Source organism: Coffea eugenioides, chromosome 11, assembly GCF_003713205.1.
Source record: "Coffea eugenioides isolate CCC68of chromosome 11, Ceug_1.0, whole genome shotgun sequence".
Taxonomy (NCBI): Eukaryota; Viridiplantae; Streptophyta; class Magnoliopsida; order Gentianales; family Rubiaceae; genus Coffea; species Coffea eugenioides.
The window spans coordinates 48,344,276-48,366,777 of NC_040045.1; the positions used below are offsets into that span (position 1 = coordinate 48,344,276).

The 22,502-nt window shown below is 39.7% G+C and overlaps 2 protein-coding genes across 2 annotated transcripts; one reads left to right on the top strand and one right to left on the bottom strand.

The window, feature by feature from the left end:
* Window positions 1–1,315: 1,315 nt before the first annotated feature.
* LOC113753736 (tubulin alpha chain) lies at window positions 1,316–3,468 on the bottom strand. Its single transcript, XM_027297969.1, has 4 exons — window positions 3,197–3,468; window positions 2,855–3,089; window positions 2,311–2,681; window positions 1,316–2,220 (listed from the first exon to the last, which is right to left on the bottom strand). Exons 1-4 carry the CDS (start codon window positions 3,287–3,289, stop codon window positions 1,570–1,572), a joined length of 1,350 nt encoding a protein of 449 aa, XP_027153770.1. The 5' UTR covers window positions 3,290–3,468; the 3' UTR covers window positions 1,316–1,569.
* Window positions 3,469–11,930: 8,462 nt separating this feature from the next.
* On the top strand, window positions 11,931–20,434 carry LOC113753865 (ABC transporter B family member 19). Its single transcript, XM_027298128.1, has 10 exons — window positions 11,931–12,763; window positions 12,897–12,951; window positions 13,601–13,776; window positions 14,237–14,437; window positions 14,980–15,239; window positions 15,328–15,644; window positions 15,734–15,957; window positions 16,177–16,996; window positions 17,134–17,375; window positions 18,988–20,434. Exons 1-10 carry the CDS (start codon window positions 12,515–12,517, stop codon window positions 20,194–20,196), a joined length of 3,753 nt encoding a protein of 1,250 aa, XP_027153929.1. The 5' UTR covers window positions 11,931–12,514; the 3' UTR covers window positions 20,197–20,434.
* Window positions 20,435–22,502: the final 2,068 nt, after the last annotated feature.

The window sequence follows — 22,502 nt, forward strand, 5'->3', positions numbered from 1 at the left end:
CTTCTATGGAGAATTGACGCATTTCACGGAATTTCGTAGGTTCAATCGATACACTCAGGCGGTTGGTGGTGGAAGGAGAGAGAGAGAGAGAGAGAGGTGATTGTGTATGTAAATGTAATAGGCAGTAGAGAGGTTATTTACTATCTGTACAGTTTTGGTTTTAAACTGAATGATGCTACTATTGCTATTGTACAGTTTTAAATATTAGTTCTCTGCTTCAATAATTTTGCCGTAAATTTCAATGCACTCCTAATGAAGGAAAGCAAGATTAAGTGAAACGGAAGGCAGTTTCGTCAAATCTTGAGAAAGCGAAAGGCTGCCTGCGGTAACACTCATTTCTTTTTTTGAGTAATGGTGGTAACAAGTAGAGTATTATACCTAATATATATGCTCTGCCAGCAGTGCCCATGCGGGTGCTGGCATTATTGTATTTTCTTCCATCTTTGGATTTGAAATTATTCTGCCACAACCTCAAAATTTTCATCAAAAAAATACACCACTGCTAATAAAAAAAATATACACTCTTGCCACATACATTTTGCAGCAAACGTAACGCTTAAGGAGATATCGAGTCCTTTTTGCTTTTCTACTTATAGCCACCACATTGACATTGAGTGTATGATGCCCGCGGCAGGGCTTCCCCTCTCATTGTTGCAACCAATTCATTCCAACAGCTAGAAGAAGAAGAGCTCAGCGTGTTTCCCATCTTCGCTGTCATAATTAGCTACCTAATTGCAGATACCCAACATTTTGCTTGAAAATTACGGCTGGATCTTCCGAGATCTGCTTTGCTCTTATTCTTCTTATGGGTGTTGAATTATAATCATCTCTTCTTGTACACTTCCGACTCAACAAATATTCATAAAAAACCCAAGTGCAAGTGCAACTTCAAACTCTTCTGTCTCCTACTTATGTTGATCTTTTTGCTTGTAAAACTAAAAAAATTTCTCTCCCAGATATAATATGAATTTTCTTTTCTCACCAAATATATGTAACTTTCGTTATATAAATCTCTACGCAAGCTGTTGTTTATTAAGTTCTAAAATTGAAGTAATTGACCCGCGCACTGGCTCGTAAATTCCAAAACCCGTTCTCAAAAATTTCGAGTAAACTCAAGTTTTTTGAGTAAAATGAACACAACTCAAGTTTTTTGAGTAAAATGAACACAACTCAAAAATTGTGGCACCAGTAAACTGTCATTAAAAAGCTTTATGAATTATGTTCTTGAAATCAGCATGTTGAATTGACATAGCTAATATATATATACCGAAATGACTACGATGAACAGAAGAAAGAAGTAAAAAGAACAGGCCAATTACTACTAATCAAGCTCAATAGAAATTCAAGAACAAAACAACAGTGAAACACAGTAAACCAAAATAGAAAGTACCAAATCCAGATTTAAGAATGAGCCAAAATCAACACGGCAATTTGTTCATACCAATGAGAACATTGGTTTTTTAATTGACCCACAAACAAGGAACCAAAAAAAACAAAAAAAAAAACACTAAATCATTTAGCAGCACTCATTAGCACCCCTCAACCACAAACATGAGCTCAAACTTGTGCTCAATCGTCGTACTCATCTTCCTCACCTTCAGCAGACTCCGCCCCAACTTCCTCATAATCCTTCTCCAGAGCAGCCAAGTCTTCCCTAGCCTCAGAAAACTCACCTTCCTCCATACCTTCACCCACGTACCAATGCACAAAAGCACGCTTGGCATACATGAGATCAAACTTATGATCAATCCTAGAGAACACTTCAGCAACGCTGGTGGAGTTGGAGATCATGCACACGGCTCTCTGAACCTTAGCCAAATCTCCACCAGGTACCACAGTCGGAGGCTGGTAGTTGATACCGCATTTGAACCCAGTTGGGCACCAGTCAACAAACTGGATGGTCCTCTTGGTCTTAATGGTGGCCACAGCTGCATTCACGTCCTTAGGCACCACATCGCCTCTGTACATCAGGCAGCAGGCCATGTACTTGCCGTGGCGGGGATCACACTTGACCATCATTGAGGATGGCTCAAATGCAGTGTTGGTGATCTCCGCAACGGAGAGCTGCTCATGATAGGCCTTTTCGGCTGATATCACGGGTGCATAGGAGGAAAGCATGAAGTGGATTCTTGGGTATGGGACCAAGTTAGTTTGGAATTCATTCACATCGACGTTCAAGGCTCCATCAAATCGCAGAGATGCGGTCAATGATGAAATCACCTGAGGTACAACAAGGTTTGTTTCATAAATAAGAAACACGAATTTTGCTTGACAACGACTAATAACGGAGAGTGCAGACCAAGTGAGTACCTGAGAGATGAGGCGGTTAAGGTTGGTGTAGGTGGGCCTCTCAATGTCAAGGGACTTGCGGCAGATGTCATAAATGGCCTCATTGTCGAGGAGAACGGCAACATCGGTGTGCTCCAAAAGGGAGTGAGTAGAGAGAACAGAGTTGTAAGGCTCAACCACAGCGGTGGAGACCTGGGGAGATGGGTAAATGGTGAACCCAAGCTTGGATTTCTTTCCATAATCAACGGAAAGCCTCTCGAGCAACAGAGATCCCAACCCGGATCCGGTACCCCCACCCACGGCGTGGAAGACCAGGAATCCCTGAAGCCCGGTACAGTTATCCGCAAGCTTCCTAATCCTATCCAGGCACAGATCTACGATCTCCTTCCCAACTACATCGTGATTTTACGAACTAACAATTAAGATCCCGAAAATCGTCTAATAACTAAAATAAAATAAGAGCCTAAAACTCATAACAGATCCAGAGATTGCAGAAATGAAACTATAAAACTAAAACGAGATATGTGTGTTTGACATATATGGCACTAGATATGACGTTACATACTTGTGTAGTGGCCACGGGCGAAGTTGTTGGCGGCGTCTTCTTTGCCGGAGATGAGTTGCTCAGGGTGGAAGAGTTGGCGGTAGGTGCCGGTTCGGACTTCATCGATGACAGTGGGCTCCAGATCGACGAACACGGCACGAGGAACGTGTTTGCCGGCTCCGGTTTCGCTGAAGAAGGTGTTGAAAGCGTCGTCTCCGCCGCCGACGGTGTGGTCGCTCGGCATTTGTCCATCAGGCTATTCCACAACACCCAAAATCAAACCAAAGATGAATCATTTCCTTGAACAAAAATGAGAGAAACAGCAGATCTGAAATATAAGAGGTTAGATAGAAGGCAATTTACCTGGATGCCGTGCTCGAGGCAGTAGAGCTCCCAGCAGGCATTTCCGACCTGGATACCGGCCTGACCAATGTGGATGGAGATGCACTCTCTCATTTTCGCGATGTTTTGAGAAATGAATAGGAGATTTTTGGAAGAGAGGGAAAAAGGAGGAATGGAGATACCAGAGGCGTATACAAAGACGTCTCTGGATCGTAAGAGTGAGAGACCTCCGAGATCTGGGAAAGGAGATGAAGGAGAGGACTTGGGGTGGTGTGGTGAGGCAATGCGGGAGGGAGTTATATATATAGACTGGAGCGAGTAATCCAAGCCCCAATGGCGTGGGTAAGATTAGGGCAGCAGGCGAGGGGCAAAACTGAAACAATTTTGTTTGAACGGCTCCAAAATGATTTTGAATTTTGAACTGATTTTCCAGCTGGCGTGGGGGTGGGGCGACGTTTCGGATTGCTTGACGAATTACGACCGTTGCCATCTGCTCTTCCGAGATTTCAGTTTAAACTTCCGGGGCATTTGGGCCTGGGCTACACACGGTTACGTGTGAAGGGCTCTGGATGATAAATGAGTGTGTGATGTGCGATGGATCAAGTCCAAACAAGTGTACCTTCCTCCTTTTGTAGTGGAGTAGTTCTTCTATCAACTGAGAGCTTCATTAGGCCCAACCGGCGGTGCATGCATAACCAACACCCTATCCAATCTCAAAACCTCCTGAATTGAGCATGCCAACCTGCGAGTCCAGGATCACCTAAGAAAAGTGAAGAATCCTTTTGTCTTGTGCTAATCTGAAGCCCAAAATCTCAGCTCGCTCGACTCATGCGTACCGTTTGCGCTTCTTTCGCTAGTGTACTCGGACCATTCGGCTGGGAGAAAATCACAAGAGAAATCTTTGAAGCATTTCCCTGCTAGGAGTAGTTGGATCCATAACAAATCCAACATGTCTTTACTACAACTGCATTTCACGCTGGACCAGATCCATATAATGGTCCTCCAGCCCACCCATCTACCTGTAAACTGAATGGACTGCAGCCCTTTACAACTTCTGATCTGGTCCAAGTTTCCTCTAGAATTGCAGCTGATGATAGCAGGTCTAGTCACATGTGTTAGAATTAACATTACTGAAAAGTTTTGAGTTATAATTTGTTGGTCTTATATATATATAATGTGTTATTTTCCTTTAAATCATGTCTACAGCGGGTGAGCAATCATATCATACTAAGGCAGACAAAAGCGATCTCCGTATCCAAGTGCTATCAAATTGATGATATGAGTTTGGAAGCAAAGCTGGCAAATCCAAATACACCAACGCTACCAGTAATTTAATTACTCTTTTATTATTGTTTATAGAAGCAGATTGCTGTAAGTTGACTGGAAAGTTCGAAACCCCATATGCTAAAACTATTTTGTTTGGTTGGTGGTCCAATACTCCAGCATTTTCCGCTCCACGCATCGTCCAGCCCTCCCGCTATACCTTTTGCCTTTCATTGGTGCGTGCTGCTCTTTTAGTTTTCGAGACCTTTTCTTAGTAGTTTTCGTGTTTTTCATTGCCTCGTGGTTCCCTCATGCACAGTTGCACTCTGCCGCATTGATGGGCCTCTACGTAATTCTATTTAAACCGATAAAAAAAAAAAAAAAGGGTTCATCGCAGGTGCATTTTAAGCGTGTTGGGATAGAAAATTATTTAAAATATTTATTGTAAATTTTTTATTTTTATAATTTTATATACGTAAGATAAAAAAAATATTTTTTGATATAGATAAAATAATATTTTAAAACAATTAGTATCCAAACATGTTCCCCCCTCTTTCCTCCCCATTCCTAAGAAACTAAAAGCAAAGGAAAGAATTTTAGCAATTTGAGAACTATATATATTTCTGGTTGGGGCCAAGGGGAATATATATGTTAGTACTATTTTTCTTCACAATAAATTGCCATTATGGTAAGTGACTTTCAAAGAAAGAAAGAGTGTAAGTGAGAGGCTCGTATATTCGAACCTTTCCCCACTTGCATTGAAAAACAAAAGAGTGACTTTCAAGATGGGAAATAAGTTTCAATTTTAATTATATCAATATATAATATGTTTGTTTAAGGTCAGTCCGTATCAGTTAACCGCCAGTTTCATAGACTCCTTGTATGGGTTTCATAATTAAATATTAAAGAATAAGTTTTCATTTATCTATTATTATTAAAAGTCCATTGTTGTGAAGCTGTTTTTTTTTTTTTTCAAATTTATTGCTGTTTCCCAATGCAGCATACCCATAATAATAATAATGATTGCGGAATTTTGAACTAATCTGCTCCTATGACGTTGATCATGGTCGTCGAACAGTAAAAAGAAAAAAGAAAGAAAAAGAACGCAATGGTTATTCTTCAAATCGTCATTGCGGGTTGGGTTAGAGGACGGAGAAGCGACGGCACAAAGTGATGGAAAAGAAAGAAAAATGCATCATGTTTGCAGATGGACGAAGCGTAATTTTCAGGGGCATGTCACATGCCTACATAGTAGCCTACCAGTCCCTGCTGTTAACTAAATTTAAACCATTCCTAAATTATTCGCGAAAATGGATCTAATGTCTCCAAAAGCGCCTACAACCCAACCGAAGCCACTTCATTTTTATTAATAAATCTCATTGCTCAAAAACAAATAACAGGCCTATCGTTCCCATTCTACACTTTCTTGACCAAAGCACCTTTCGATGCTGAAGTCCCAATTTTTTAAGGGCCGATTCCAAACCATAGTAAGTTAAGTTGTGAGCTTCTTTTTGCCAAACGCTTTAGCAGACCATGCGTATTTCCTATTTAGTAACTGTTTGATCTGACACTCACCACTTAAGATCATTCAATCTCACTTTCCTGATTGTAAACATTAGTGGCAGCGATTTCGCTTTTTTCATTTCCGTCGTTGTTTTCAGGACTTCTAATCAGTTGAATCTGGACGGAGGGATATATCGCTTTCTAGGACGCGAGCATTTGATTTGATAGTTTAACCATTGTCTGCCAATAATAATGTACTAAAACTGTTGCAGCTGCCGAAAAACGTAATTACAACAGGCTAGAAAACGTTAAATTCCCTGTCAACTGACGATGTTTAGGAAGAATCATGGGATTTCCTCCTACGACACTTGACCTATTTGTCAGGAGGAAGAATCATGGGATTTCCTCCTACGACGCTTGACATTTTCCTGGGAGATGCTAGTCCCAAGCTATACCTAGATAGCCACGTTGTTTGGCTGCTCATGATCGTGCTAATAAGGCTAGCCGCATCTAGTTATTAGTAGTATTTATTATACTGCTAGAGCAGAGGAGTATGCATGATTTTAGTAATCAAGTTCTGATTCGTAACTTTTTTTATCAGAAGATTAGGTAGGACTTGGGAGGAAGGTGGTGAAGCCTTTATATGCACAGATCAACTGGTTCGCGAAAGCCGAAAGCAAAGGTCTGCTGTGGATGGCAACATGCACGATGGGAGCACGACGCTGCATTTCTTGAGAAATTTCTTTTCATCTTTACGAAATGAAAAGCTTTGGTGGGCTAGGCTGGGGAAAAGCAATGGAACAGCAATAAAGCTCTTCTATTCATTTTTTTTTTCTTTCCTCTTTTTTTTTTCCAGGATATAATGCTGGGGTCTGTTGTGCATTTATTTATTTTTTGTTAAATACTTGCAAGGAAACAAAGAACAGGAAAAACTTTTAAACATAGCATTTGGAATCGACGTGATGAGCATGGTCTTCCATTAGACGAGCAAGGAATCGTATTAACCTAGTTGTGCGACCTTTTACATTTCCATTTTCCTTCTCATTTGCGAATAATCATGAAGAACCCACCCAGGATGAATTCCGTTAACTCATGATCAACAGAATAAATTCCAGAAGGAAAAAAAGAAGAAGATTTTACTAAAGGAAACAAATGGATCACATGGGCAAATTTGCTAGTTCGTGATGGATCACATGAGCAAAAAAATGCTTCCATGGAATGAAAGCCTATTTCTTTTGGACCAACATTTCTGCCAGACAATTATGGAGGAGAAAACTCTCTCTGTTTATTTGTACCCAGGCAAAAAAAAAAAAAAAAGGAATTTTTTCCCCCGTTTGTTTGGTAGTATTTAGAAGGTGAGACTAATTGGTAGCTAAGCCTCGTCGGAGACATGAAATGAAAGCATGAGAATGTAAATAGCCAAATGATAAAGAGGGAAGAATTAATTGAGTGGAACCACCAGGCAGAGGTCACCAAGCCTAAGTAGATGGGTTTTGGATGCACATGGTAGATTCAGCACTCACATCTCTCTTTCTCTTTCTCTCTTCCGCGATGAAAAAGATGTATCGAAGTTGGGATGGATATTGGAAGGGACAGGAGCCCAAAATGCCTGCTTGATTTAGCCACCTCAACCACCCCCACCGCCCCAAACCATAACAAATGGTGTTATCTTGATTCACGTCTCTGCATGAAATTAACAGGCTAATAATAATATTCTCCGTTGATTGATTGTTTGGCATCATCCAAATCTAAAACAGATGGGATATCTCTTCGGTGTCTCAAAATTTATTAACTTCGGGAGGTTCCTTGCGGAGGATTGGCTCCTTTTTTCATATTCAGCATAATAAGGCTGGGATTTGGGCAGACAAAACAAAATACTTTCTACCTCTTGACTCGCGTCGTTGCGTACGAGGGTCCATTGTTCGTCTACCAGAGCAACAATTCATAGTTCAATAACAAAAGTGAATGATACGTACACATCAACTATAGGTTTAAAGAAAAACGTTGTGCATGACAAAGCAATGCCGTTATTCAGCACATTGATTCGAATATCTTTCCCTAAAAGTTAGTTTTCATACCTTAAAAAGTAATATACATATCTATATATATGTTGATCGGGTCTTGAGTTTAAATCTCAAACGTGGCAAATTTAGTCTAATTTTATGTAAGTATTTATTTGACTAATGTTCTGTTTGATAACCTAGTTCAGCACTTAAATTTAATAGATTTAGATTTTAACATATTCAAATCGTTTGATAACAAAAATTGAACATCTGAATTAATTAAGTGGCAACGAATTTTTTATGCAAAATTTACTCTCAAAATTAAGTGATAAGTTATTCATTTATCACGGAATGTAATATACACTCAAATGTATTAGATTTAATACTTAACAATTCAATAACTTATGGATTCAAATTTCAATTTTATCAAACACACCTTAAGTATAATTTAGCTGTAATTGATGAATTATATGTCGAATTCACATGGCATACCACATCCTAAGTAAGTGCTGATACATTGGTGACGCATGTAATGGTGATACATGTATAAAAAAATGTTACGTTATTTTTTTAATAAAAAAATATCCAAAAATAATCTACTATCCAAACATTTCCAAATATATGCATAAATCTTTAAAGGAGCCTCCCTTTATTTGATTGCTGCTTTAGCCGAATTTAACATCTTACGATACTTTTAAAAGGTTTAGAAGCTTTCATTATTGCCAATTTCAATTGCACCATACAATTGTATAAAAATCTCAATCTCTTCTAAATTCTAAACATATATAGCAATCTATGTGTAGCTACCTTAAATGCAGAGCGTGATGTTAGAACCAAAATGGTAACGTGCACATAAACACCGGTAATGCATACATGCACAATGGTGTAGAAAGTAGAAACAACAACAATCTGACATGTACTTCTGGACAAAACTCAAAAATACTATTGCGTTATAAGGCAAAAAAAGAGGGGGGAAAAAAGACCCAGCGCGAAGCGTGGGCTCCATTCGACAATTGCAATTGTAGTTTAGATGCCCCTCATCCCTACAAGAGCACGAACAATTGGTCAATGCAAATAACTCATGTGGACAGGAGGGTAAAAGTAGAAATCAATTTGAATGAAGGGGCCTTTCAGAAAATTAAGTCTTCAACAGGGACAATATATATAAATATCTATATGTGTGTGTGTGTGCGTGTGTGTTATATTCTTTCGGGTATTTTGGATGATCATAATATATTGCTTTTAGGTTAGTTTGTATATTTATTATAATGAAATCGAATTTATTAAAGTTAAAACTACACATCATTTGACAAGTCACTAATAATAGCTATAACGAAACAGCAATGTAATAGTACAGCTAGCAATAATGGAAAATAATCTAACCTTTTCCGAATATGGGTACTATGAGGAGGATTTTGAAAAGACAATCATTACAACAGAGAAGAAGTTTAATCACGAAAACCTAAAACAAAAAAAAAAGTTTAATCATGAAAGTGTATGGCTTAGTAAATATTTAATTAAATAAATAGAGAATGCTTTTGAGTTTTCATTAAAAAAAATTTAATTAAACGAAGAAAACCACTTGTACATTTTGCTGTCAAACGAGTATTTCTTGATTGTTTTGAGAATGTTTTCCCAAAAAAAAAAAGAAAATTTACCATCAAAGTCCAGCTGTTTGCTTTAGCCCAGTTCACACACCCCTGGTCTTGGAGGTGGAAGCCCCTTTTTTGTTTTGGGAAAAAAAGGCAGGGGTCTTGGACTCACTTGTTAGTTTTCTTCTGGTGTAAATTATAGAAAATCTCCTTATAGTTTATTCAAGGGTCATAAAATCCCCTATCATTTAAAAGCATTTAAAACAATTTTACAGCAGAAGAAGGCCGTGATAACTTACTCAATAAATTAAGGAAAAAAAGAGAGAGAGAAGGGTTTCACAATGATCATTGTGCGGTTCCACTTTTATTGAATCTGAATGTCCCGGAAGTATCATCGGGGCGATAAATTGTAATGAAAATACGGGCCTTGCTCTTAAAATTTTTTTTGGGAAACTTTGGGCCTTGGTCTTAATTGTACCAAAGTAACATTTCTATTTAGCTTCAAGGGAAAAAAAAATTAACATTTCTTTTTTTTTTCTCCCTTTGAAAGCACTTATCGTATCGCTTGTACCTAACAGATAATTACCAATTTTCTCATACATGACCTTTTCTTTTTAGCTCTGGTGTCGATATCAATAGATTTTTTTTTAAATTCCCCAGAAATACCATCAATATCTTCACAATTTATTTTATTTATAGAAGAAATTTAGTATCAATTCTTAACTTTGTAAAAGAGACGACAAAAAAAAGGCCAGAGTATGAAAGTTGAATCGCAAATCTCAATATTGGCCCCCCTCATCACTAGTAGGCCTGTCAACGGGTCGGGTCTAGACCCGGATCCGGACCGGATCCGTGAAATTATTGCGGGTATGGGTAGGGATTTAATTCCGTTAACAAAAAACGGGTCGGATACGGAATATAGTATTCCGACCCGTATTAGACCCGGATCCGGATATAAATGAATTAATAATTTAAAAAATATATATTTATCAATATAATTTGATTAGGGTGATGTATTTTAATAAAGTTAATTTGATTTCTTTTCTTATTTAGTTTTTTCTTTGCATTAGTTAGAAATTAGTTTACAAATATATTTTTTTCTCATTTTTATTAGAAATTATAAATTTTGGTAAATTTGTTCGGGTAGACCCGGATCCGGATCCGGACCCGCCGGATCCGGATCCAGAACATAGAATAAAAGACCCGTCGGGTAAACGGGTCGGATCCGGATCCGGCATAGTAATTCGGGTCCGGGTCCGGAATAATGAATTCCGGCCCGGACCCGGCCCGTTGACAGCCCTAATCACTAGTATGTTGCACTATAAAATCTCACTTTGTAAGTAAGTTATTTTGTTATGATCTAACTTATTTTCCATTTCCTTTATAGGTCAACCGCATTATTCTAAGCCACTAATCTGGAACTTGGAAAGGGAGCACAATATTGGACACTATCTAAGATAATAATATGCATTTAAATGGAATAATTAGTACAATTTTCCAATATGATTAATTTTTAAATGTGATTGCAATCAATGTACAGTAGTTTTATGGTGAAATCAACATATCCAGGGTATGAATAACAATAGTATTAGTACCAAATAACGATTAATGACACACGAATAATGGAATGAACACTAAGGGTGCGTTTCATAAAAATGAAGTCTGAAATCTGAAATTTGAATTCATTAAGTTATTAAATTGTTAAATATTAAATATAATACATTTTGAGTGCATACCACATTCAATGATAAGTGAATAGTTTATTACTTAATTTTGGGAATAAGTTTTGTTTAGAAAATTCAGTGTCACTTAATTAATTCAGATATTCAATTTTTAGTTATTAAATAGTCTAACTATGTTAAGATCTGAATCCATTAAATTTAAGTGATGAACTGAATTATCAAACAGGTTTTAAGTTAAAACGAACTCACATATAATAGTACTTCAATATAGAAAACATCTATAATTACTGATAGTGATAATATGTACAGTTCCTTAAAATAAAAAGGGATGAAGATAATATGTACAGCAGTTGCGAATTCAACTTTCTATTCCTCGTTGAATTCCAATTTCCAACTAGGCAAGAACAATAAACATGAAAAATAAATAAATAAATAAATTGGGTACTGCATAGAGTGGTACAGAGTTTGGCAGAGAGCACAGTGCTCAAAGCAGCGGAAGTAGAGATTTTAAAAAATAAAAAATAAAAAATGAAGGGTCAGATTCGAGTTAACCAACCCTGACCCCAAAGAAAAAAAACCGGGACCAAACGCAAAATTTTAACCCCCGGTTAAGCGTCTCTTTACTGCAGTCTCCTCCTCAATGACTATAAGTAAAGTTGTAAAGCGCGACCCCCAAGTCTCTCGTGTGCCTCCACCATTTCCCCATCTTCCCTATACCCACCACCAATACCACTTCCTCCTTTGACTGCTAGTCTTACTAAATTCTACTTCCAGCCCCTCCCCGCTCAGGACTCAGGTGGCCATCACTTCCTCTTTCCGGCGAACCCAAGCTTTATTTCTCTATCCCTTGGTCGGTCTGGTGCGGCTGCTTAGTTAATACTCGCTCGCTCATTCTATCTATCACCTCTTGAAAGAATACGTGACCGACAGCTTGTCAGTTCTTCCTGGCTCTCTGCATTGAAGAAAATTAAAAGGGAAAAAAAAAAATCCCTCTACTATAGTACGATACAAACAAAGCCATCTCCTCTTCTCTCCCTCTTTCAGATCTCTGAGTCACGTTTCTTCATCCATTGCACTGTACTTCTTCTTCTTCTTCTTCTTTTGATTTCTTAACATGGTGGTAAACCAGTCTCACCATGATCACCACCCATTTACCTCCCAGCAGCTGGTATAGACGATTCTTCCTTCTCAACTGGTGACTGACTGACTCACTCACTCACTGAGTGGTGGGTTGTTGAGAGCTATAAAACTTCTCAAGACTTTTAGAGGGGTGTTTTTTTGGTTTCTGTACAAGCAATGGCTGAGAATAGTGAAGCGATAGCGGCAATGCCTGAGGCGGAGAAGAAGAAGGAGCAGAGTCTACCATTCTATCAGCTGTTCTCCTTCGCTGACAAGTATGATTGGTTTTTGATGATCACTGGGAGCCTCGGAGCCGTTGTACACGGCTCCTCCATGCCGGTTTTCTTCCTGTTGTTCGGCGAGATGGTCAATGGTTTCGGCAAAAACCAAACTGATTTACATAAAATGATCCATGAAGTCGCCAAGGTTCCCCAATCTCCTCCCACTCCTACAAGTTCTTTCTTTTTTAAATTATTATTATTTTTTGTTTTGGGGGATGTTGCTTAATACTACTACTACGACTATGAGATCTAAATCGCTTGGTTTTTGAACGTTGCAGTACGCTCTCTACTTCATCTACCTTGGATTGATTGTGTGCTTTTCATCCTACGCCGGTAAAGCTGCTTCATACTAGTCCTTTTTTTCCAAATTCTCATGCCTTTTCTTCTCTTTGTTGAAATTACTAATAATTTTCTTGAAACAAAAAGGAAAAAAAAAATTATTGCTGTACAACAATTCTACAAGCACATTTGCAGATGCAAAAAGTTTTTTGAGTTTCGCGTAGTCGTAGTCGTGGCCGTGGGGTGGTATTTTGGGGCAGTAGCAGCATAAAAATAAGTGAGTAGAGTACAACTAGTAGTGAGCCAGCCAGCCAGGTCATTTTGGATCAACGTGGAGTTGGGTTTGCACGTGGCCCGTGGACGGTCCCCTGTCTTTTTCCCCTCTCATTTGTCCATTTCCTCAATGTCACTCTATTTTTATAGTATTATCCCACTATCTCTCACATCTCTTTCACTGCGCGATACATCAAAATTCTCAATCTTGGTTTTCCGGGGGGCTGCAGTATATGGACAAAACAATCGTCAAAAAAGGAACTTAGTACGGCCATCTTCACGAATTCGAGTTACTGATTAGCAGTATACGTCTAATTCTATTTTAGCTGGTGATTAAGCTAAGCTCAGTAGCGGTAGTAGTAAATACTAATTAATTAGCTTGATGGCCAAATTCTAATGGCGTGGTGAAAATTACTTATGCATTAAACAGAGATTGCTTGCTGGATGCATAGTGGGGAGAGGCAAGCTGGAGCATTAAGGAGGAAGTATTTGGAGGCGGTGTTGAAACAGGACGTTGGATTTTTCGATACAGATGCTAGGACTGGAGATATTGTTTTCAGCGTCTCAACGGATACCCTTCTTGTCCAAGATGCCATCAGTGAGAAGGTTCTTTTTTTTTATTATTATCATTATCAATTTCTCTCTTTTCTCATTTATTTCTTCTCCCTCTGTCTTTTAGTAACGGTGTAATCTAGTATTGCACTCATGTGTTGCACTCGCATTAAAGAGGGATACATGGATGGTGTGATCGATGGGTTGTTGGTTCTCAATTAATGCGGGACCCTTCCCAGAAATTAATTTCATTCTTACCTTTTGCTGGCGCATGGTAGCGCCTCTCCTCGATGCTGCTCCCTTCATCTTCGGCATCCACTCAGGGGGAGTTGAAAGCCATTAAGAACAGCGAGCATGCCCAATAATCATCATCCATGTTCCTGTTTATGTAACATAAAATATTTATGCATGGCTATAATTCGAAATTCGCTTTAATGATTGTGCTATCAATTGTCGTGTCGAAAGAGACGGTCTTGATTTCTGTAATTATGTTTCTGCATTTGGGATTTTTCAGGTGGGAAATTTCATCCATTATCTTTCCACATTTTTGGCTGGTTTGGTGGTTGGTTTTGTGTCAGCATGGAGGCTAGCTCTGCTGAGTGTGGCTGTGATCCCCGGAATTGCTTTTGCTGGGGGTTTGTATGCATACACGCTCACAGGTCTAACATCCAAGAGTCGCGAATCTTATGCCAATGCCGGTATAATTGCAGAACAGGTGAGCCAGCTTCCCGCCTTTGGCCTCTGAACATCTTGTAGGATTTAATTATCTCCTGCCTCCTTCTGAATTAATTTTGTACATTTTTCTTTATGCTCCCTTTGATAGTTTGGTTTTTGTATTGGTCCCTCATCTTATCTTTAGCCATAATAGTAGTTAAATCACTGTTGTAGAGGAATAATGATCTTACATGTGCTGCTATCTAAAAGTTTGTTGACCTTTCCTTAATTTAATAATTATAGCTTTTTCCCTTAGTTGGCAATTGGCTTTTACCTTTAAAGCTTTATCTACACTGAGCGTCATTTTAACCCAGCTCAGTTTAGCTAACGTCAAGCAGTATAAATGACTAAATTTGACAACTATCTTAATAATCAATGCCCCTTTTTACTGGTTTTGCTTTTTAGCATTTAATGAAAAAGCTTAGTTTCACTTTTTAAATACTTTTACCATATACTTGGACGGGTGAATTAGTTGGATTGGTCACATACATGACTATAGTTGCTTTATGCTAGTATCTTCTAACTGATTCGCCATTTGCGTAGGCCATTGCACAAGTTAGGACGGTTTACTCATATGTTGGCGAGAGTAAGGCTCTCAATTCTTATTCAGATGCAATACAGAATACTTTGAAACTCGGGTACAAGGCAGGAATGGCCAAAGGCCTTGGATTGGGATGCACCTATGGAATAGCATGCATGTCATGGGCCCTGGTGTTTTGGTATGCTGGAGTTTTTATCAGGAATGGACAGACTGATGGGGGAAAGGCATTCACTGCTATTTTTTCTGCTATTGTTGGGGGAATGTAAGATCTTAAATTAAAATGTCTAATACCTGGAATTAGTATAATCGAGTAAAATCATCAATGACCAAATGCTTGATTAAATTTTCAGGAGTTTGGGTCAGTCGTTTTCCAACCTAGGGGCATTCAGCAAAGGTAAAGCAGCTGGATACAAATTAATGGAGATTATGAAACAAAAACCAACAATATTGCAAGATCCTTCTGATGGGAAGTGCTTGGCTGAGGTCAACGGGAATATTGAATTAAAAAATGTAACCTTTAGCTATCCATCAAGACCTGATGTCATGATTTTCAGAGATTTCTCTATTTTCTTCCCTGCTGGAAAGACGGTGGCTGTTGTCGGTGGTAGTGGTTCAGGAAAGAGCACTGTAGTCTCCCTGATAGAAAGGTTCTACGATCCTAATCAGGGTAATCAATAGATTATGTCATGCAAGGTTTTGACCAATCTTGTGCTATTTTAAAATGCAGTTGTACTTAGTTCATTGGTCATCTGGCAGGACAAATTTTGCTGGACAATGTGGATATAAAGACGCTGCAATTGAGATGGTTGCGGGATCAAATTGGTTTGGTGAACCAAGAACCTGCACTCTTTGCTACCACCATACTTGAAAACATTCTCTATGGAAAGCCTGAAGCAACAATGGCTGAGGTGGAGGCTGCTGCAACTGCTGCAAATGCTCATAGCTTTATTACCTTGCTTCCTAATGGGTACAACACTCAGGTTGAAAGTCACATACAACTCTATCCAAATTCTCCTGGTATTTGATAAACATACAAATATGATTCATCAACCAGCGTTGATAAACCTATTTCAACTTGTGCTAAAAGCACAAAAGAAATAGAAGAAGAAAATCAGCCATATGAAAATTGCCTCATGTTCAACAAATTTAAGTTCATTATTCTTTAATTTTTAGTTTGTGAAAGTATCCTTAAAATGTAGGTGGGAGAGCGTGGCATCCAACTTTCTGGTGGTCAAAAGCAGAGAATAGCAATTGCCAGAGCTATGTTGAAGAACCCCAAGATCCTGCTGCTTGATGAAGCAACAAGTGCCCTGGACGCGGGTTCAGAGAGCATTGTTCAGGAAGCTTTGGACCGTCTCATGGTTGGAAGGACGACTGTTGTCGTTGCCCATCGCCTCTCCACCATAAGAAATGTTGATTCTATTGCAGTTATACAGCAAGGCCAGGTTGTAGAAACTGGAACACATGAAGAACTAGTTGCCAAAGCTGGGGCATATGCTTCATTAATTAGGTTCCAGGAAATGGTGGGCAACAGAGACTTTTCGAATCCATCAACCCGTCGGTCTCGCTCCACCAGGTTAAGCCACTCGTTGTCAACAAAGTCGTTAAGCCTCCGCTCTGGCAGTTTGAGGAATTTGAGCTATCAGTACAGCACCGGGGCTGACGGTCGAATAGAGATGGTATCAAATGCTGAAACAGATAGGAAAAATCCAGCACCACACGGGTACTTCTGCAGGCTTCTTAAGCTGAATGCTCCTGAATGGCCTTATTCAATAATGGGGGCTGTAGGATCCATTCTGTCAGGATTCATTGGTCCAACATTTGCCATTGTGATGGGCAATATGATTGAGGTTTTCTACTACAGAAATCCTGCTAGCATGGAAAGGAAAACGAAGGAGTATGTTTTCATTTACATTGGAGCTGGTCTTTATGCTGTTGTTGCATATTTGATACAGCATTACTTCTTCAGTATCATGGGGGAGAACCTCACTACAAGAGTGCGGAGGATGATGCTTGCAGGTAAATTATGAAATCATTCCTAATATGACCGAGTCTTGTATATAACCTGTTTAAGAAACGTTAATGTATTTGATTTCATCTCTCACGGAGGCCTTGAATATCATTTTACTCATTAATTCTCTCTCAAAACACGTCAGCAATCTTGAGGAATGAAGTTGGATGGTTCGATGAGGAGGAACATAATTCAAACCTATTGGCAGCCCGCTTAGCCACCGATGCAGCAGATGTAAAATCCGCCATTGCTGAGAGGATTTCGGTGATCCTGCAGAATATGACGTCACTGCTCACTTCGTTTATGGTTGCCTTCATAGTGGAATGGAGGGTCTCACTGCTTATCCTGGCCACCTTCCCACTTCTGGTCCTTGCCAACTTTGCTCAGGTAAATCAATTCCACATTCGTTAATGTCCCTCTGCGTGTGTGTGTGTGTGGTGGCATTCATTGGTTTTCTATCCAGGGATCCGAGGTTTTGATTTAGGTGTAAAGACTGTGGGAGCTATACCATGGTTCTTGTTTTAGGTGGAATATCTAATCGAAGAAACAGCGTAGGGCAATTAAAGGATTCACCTAACTTTCGAAGGCCCGTGCCCGTCAAGGCATCTCGGAATAAGATTGGGGATAAAAAGATAACGATGTATAATCTCATGGTTTTGTCGGATGTTAGTAGCTGTGGGAATCTGTAGAATCCAATCTCACCTTTTTTCTTCTTTTTATCATTAAAGGACAAGAGCGTGAAAACTGAAAACGACGGGGCAATTTGCTGGGTAGGATGGCACGTGCTTCCTCTAATTCTGGTGCATTAACGCTTCCAAATTCACGAACGCGCACACACAAAATAATAATAATAAAAAAATTCAGAAACGCTAGCAACAAAATAATCAACAACCATGCTGCGATTATAGTTGGCCAATCCAAGAATGACAATAATATCCAGATTCTATCTTGTTTCAACCCAGCACCCCACTTTCGATGCATCATCAGTAAGTCTTCTGTCTTTTTCGATTCGCTTCTCGAGGCCATGGACTTTGCTACCTCTTGTGATCCCACTCAAATCTTTAGGTTGTCCGCTTTCTTCTTTTCTTTCTTCACCAATCTCTGTTAGAGTCACGCCACGACCGAAGTTTTGAGAAGAAGTAAAGGTTGAAACGAGGAAGGGGCCATTCAGCATATGGCTGATACGAGGATTAATCGCCTTTTGCGTCCGTTATTAATATCATTTAAGTATTGAGATATTTTTCCACCAAAAGAGAAAAAAAAAGGGTTTTGAGACATTTTAAGGAGGCCCGTTTCTATTTCCTGGTTAGCCTTTCACGGGATAATTTGTATTTAACGTCCAGAGGGTGTCAGGAATCGTAGTGCAAGGCCATATCAGGTCTAGAGGACTAGCGTCTTTAGCTGCCTGCATAACCGACGCGGAGGAAAAAAAGAGGAAGATAGCATCCTTGTTTTTGTTCTGCATGCCTGTCCTTTCAGATTTTCTTTGAGCTCAATTAAAGAGCTTTTGAAGCTGTGGCCCGCTTTCTAGTACCGTATGCTTTGCAGCAGTCATTCATGGGCGTTCCATGGTTACCATTTGCCTGCTTAAATTCGCGCATGTTACTCGAACAGTAAAGATTCGCTGCTTCTCCTGAACGTCTCTGAATTTTTGTGATTTCTATTCCTGCTTTCTGGAAATCACATTTTGCCTGGGTTACTCATCAGCTATTGAAAGTTGGGTACCTTTAGCTTTAGGAATCAATTTCTCCTATTAAAATTTGGTAGTCTGAGCAATTGAGATGGCAAGAAGGGATTTTGACATGCTACGCTCAAATGATACATAATAGAAACTATTGTAGCACTGAACTAAATCAGGTCAATGTTGGCCATCAATGGCATGCATGTAAGAAAATTGTAGAGCCACTTTACGAAAGCTGTCCAACTTATGTTCTATCAACTAAACTATTCTAATAAAAAAAAATGTATAGTCTAATTTGATGTTTGTTACACTAAGCAGCAACTATCACTCAAAGGATTTGCTGGAGACACTGCAAAAGCACATGCTAAGACCAGTATGATTGCCGGTGAAGGAGTAAGCAACATTCGAACTGTTGCGGCATTCAATGCTCAAGAGAAGATTATTTCCCTGTTTTCGCAAGAGCTCCGTGTTCCGCAACTCCGTAGCCTAAAACGCAGTCAAATCTCCGGTCTTCTGTTTGGTCTTTCCCAACTTGCTCTTTTTGCATCAGAAGCATTGATCCTGTGGTATGGTTCCCACCTTGTAGGCAAAGGTGTCTCCACCTTCTCGAAGGTCATCAAGGTGTTCGTGGTTTTAGTCATAACAGCAAATTCAGTTGCTGAAACGGTGAGCCTTGCCCCTGAGATAATTCGGGGCGGTGAAGCTGTTGGATCTGTGTTTATGATCCTTGACCGCTCAACAAGGATAGACCCTGATGATCCTGATGCTGAACCTGTTGAATCAATCCGTGGTGAGATTGAACTACGGCATGTTGATTTTGCATATCCTTCAAGACCGGACGTCAATGTGTTTAAGGACCTTAACCTCAGGATTCGTGCTGGCCAAAGCCAAGCACTTGTTGGGGCCAGTGGCTCAGGAAAGAGTTCTGTGATAGCATTGATCGAGCGATTTTACGATCCTACCTTTGGGAAGGTAATGATTGATGGGAAAGACATTAAAAGGTTGAACTTGAAATCCTTGAGACTAAAGATTGGGTTGGTACAGCAAGAGCCAGCTCTCTTTGCTGCTAGCATTTTTGATAACATTGCTTATGGTAAAGATGGTGCAACAGAATCAGAAGTAATTGAAGCTGCTCGTGCCGCTAATATGCACGCATTTGTCAGTGGATTACCTGAAGGGTACAAAACCCCAGTAGGTGAAAGAGGAGTTCAACTCTCAGGAGGTCAGAAACAACGGATCGCTATTGCACGGGCTGTTCTAAAGGATCCAACAATACTACTACTGGATGAAGCCACGAGTGCTCTTGATGCCGAGTCAGAATGCGTCCTACAAGAAGCACTGGAAAGGCTAATGAGAGGTCGAACCACTGTCCTGGTGGCACACCGGCTGTCCACCATACGGGGGGTAGATAGCATTGGAGTCGTGCAAGATGGACGCATTGTAGAACAAGGCAGCCACGGCGAGCTAATTAGCCGGCCTGATGGAGCATATTCTAGGCTCTTGCAACTACAGCACAATCATAATTGAAAAAGCTGATATGAGTATTTTTTTTTTTTTTCAATCATCAGTTACATGTTTTCAATATCAGTTATATGGGATGGTTTGAGAGGGGTATTGATCATGCTCTTTGTCCTATTAACCATTCTGTTCAGTTTTTCTTTTGGTTTTGGAGGATGATCGTTGTAGATATGATAACTAAGAACTATCGCTCCATTCCCAATGGAGAAGCACTTTGTCAAAATATTAGTTGTTTATCTGTTCGTTACCTTTTCTTTCTTTCGCTTTCGCCTTTTAATGACACAGTTCATGCGTGTTTCTGCTTAGGAGTTCTTTTCAGCTTCAGACAAGAAAGGGCCACATCAATCCTCTGAGCTTGAGGCCGACATAAACAAATTGGACTTTGTGGCAACGACAGATAAAAGATTAAATAGACGCCCTTTTTATTTGTTGGAGACACATATTCATTTCATCAAGATGGATCTAAATATTGTAATGAAGAAAGAATAGCACGAAGAATTATTAAAATGGGAGTTGAAGTAAAGTTGAGAGCTGTGTAAGCAGGAAGACTTCATTCTTCTCACCTTTTCACATGGCACGAGGCTTCTTACTTCTATCCCGCCCCTCCATCAAGAACTCTAGCTCTCTCTGCGCTGCTGTACAATCTCTAGTAAAGTCTGCTGGCCCAACCCCATCCCCAGTTTCTCCTTGGGGTCTATGCCACCATTAGTTGTACTTTGATTTGTCAAAAGAGAACTTTAAAAAGCCCTCCACAATAAGGGAAAGGCTGGCCCTTCACCTATTTTACAGTCCACAGCTGGTCAAGGCAAAAGAAAAGAAAAATGGGTACTTGGGGTACTATATGGCAGCAGCAGGAGTGTAGGGCCGAAGCAAATGAATCTCCTGGAAAACTCACATGCTGGTTTAAGTCTTTACGATGGGACCCAATGCCCCACTCGCAAATTGGCAGTTGGCAGAGGACTGAGGACTGGAGAGAGCTCAGTGCCTCTGTCGAGTGGTCCAGAAGGAAACCTGCTTCTCCATGGAGTGGACAGCATCAAAGGTAGTAGTTAGATGAACTAACATGATCATCATCCCGATTTCGCCAGTGATCATAGAATACCAGCACCAACATGATAATGACTAAACAGGCATTATGATGCTCAGTTGGAATAAGTTTTGTTGGTAAGATCATCTGTCATGGATCACAACTTGCTCTGATGTGAAAATTGCACGTTATTACAGTCCTAGAGGGGGAAAAAGATGAAAAATCACAGCGGTAGTGCAGACTAGTATCTTTGTCATCATACCAATCCTCCTCTCCCCATGTGAATTGGAAGGAAAATAAAAATGTTGGGGTATGTTAAGTGGCGGATTAACGTGGAATTCGTCGTTATATTGTTAGATTTGGGTAATAACACAAATCAAAATGGCATATATATATATATGTAGACACACACACACACATCAAAATACCATGCTTCCACTTGTTACATATAATGATAGAAAGATATTGTACTCCGGAGTCCGGATAGAGCTTAATCGGGACGGAGGTGTAAAAGTAGCGGGGAAAGGTCGCACACTACTTTGCATGTTGATTGTTGACACTTGAATTATTGGAGAAAATGATGGATTGGGACAACCAATTCATGAGCGGAAACAAAGGCAAACAGAACCCAATTTGGACTTCACTGCAAGAAAGGGGAAAAAAAATTATTATACGTACGTAGATTGCAGAGAAGAAGAGGTCCCTCGTCCTTTTTACTCTTGTTAGATTTTTCTATCAACGATTCTTGTGCTCTCTCCCATTATATCAACACTGCCCTTTTCCGACCCCCGACCCTCCAATTCTGATGTGGGGAAGAGATGAGTAGAGTTTATTTTGACTGTTGGTCGTGGGAAAAAAGAACGCTTCCTCTGTGTAGTTTTCTGTCTCTCCAGCTTCGGAATCCTGCACTCTCCAGTCTTAATTTTCAGACCGTATTTGTTTGTTTTCTTCTTGTGAACCGAAATAATTGTTCTTCATGATGAATGCTGTTACTCCAGAGCAACGTAGAGAATTAATTTTGCTGGGGCAATTCAGAGCAGCAATTGGCTGTCATGTAATGGACGAATTTTACAATGCCTGGACCTCTGAGAGAGGGAGAATAAAAAGATGGTTTAACCATACGAGAAGGACAACCATTTTCACTTGGGCATTTCTCCCTGTTTGACTGTTTTCTTCTTAAAAGTTGAAAGCTCTCTCTTTCATGTTGAAACTTCAGTCTTTAAGAGATTCTACATTCCATATATTGAATAGCTAAACAAATTTTTCTTGGTTAAAAGAAAATTTGGTA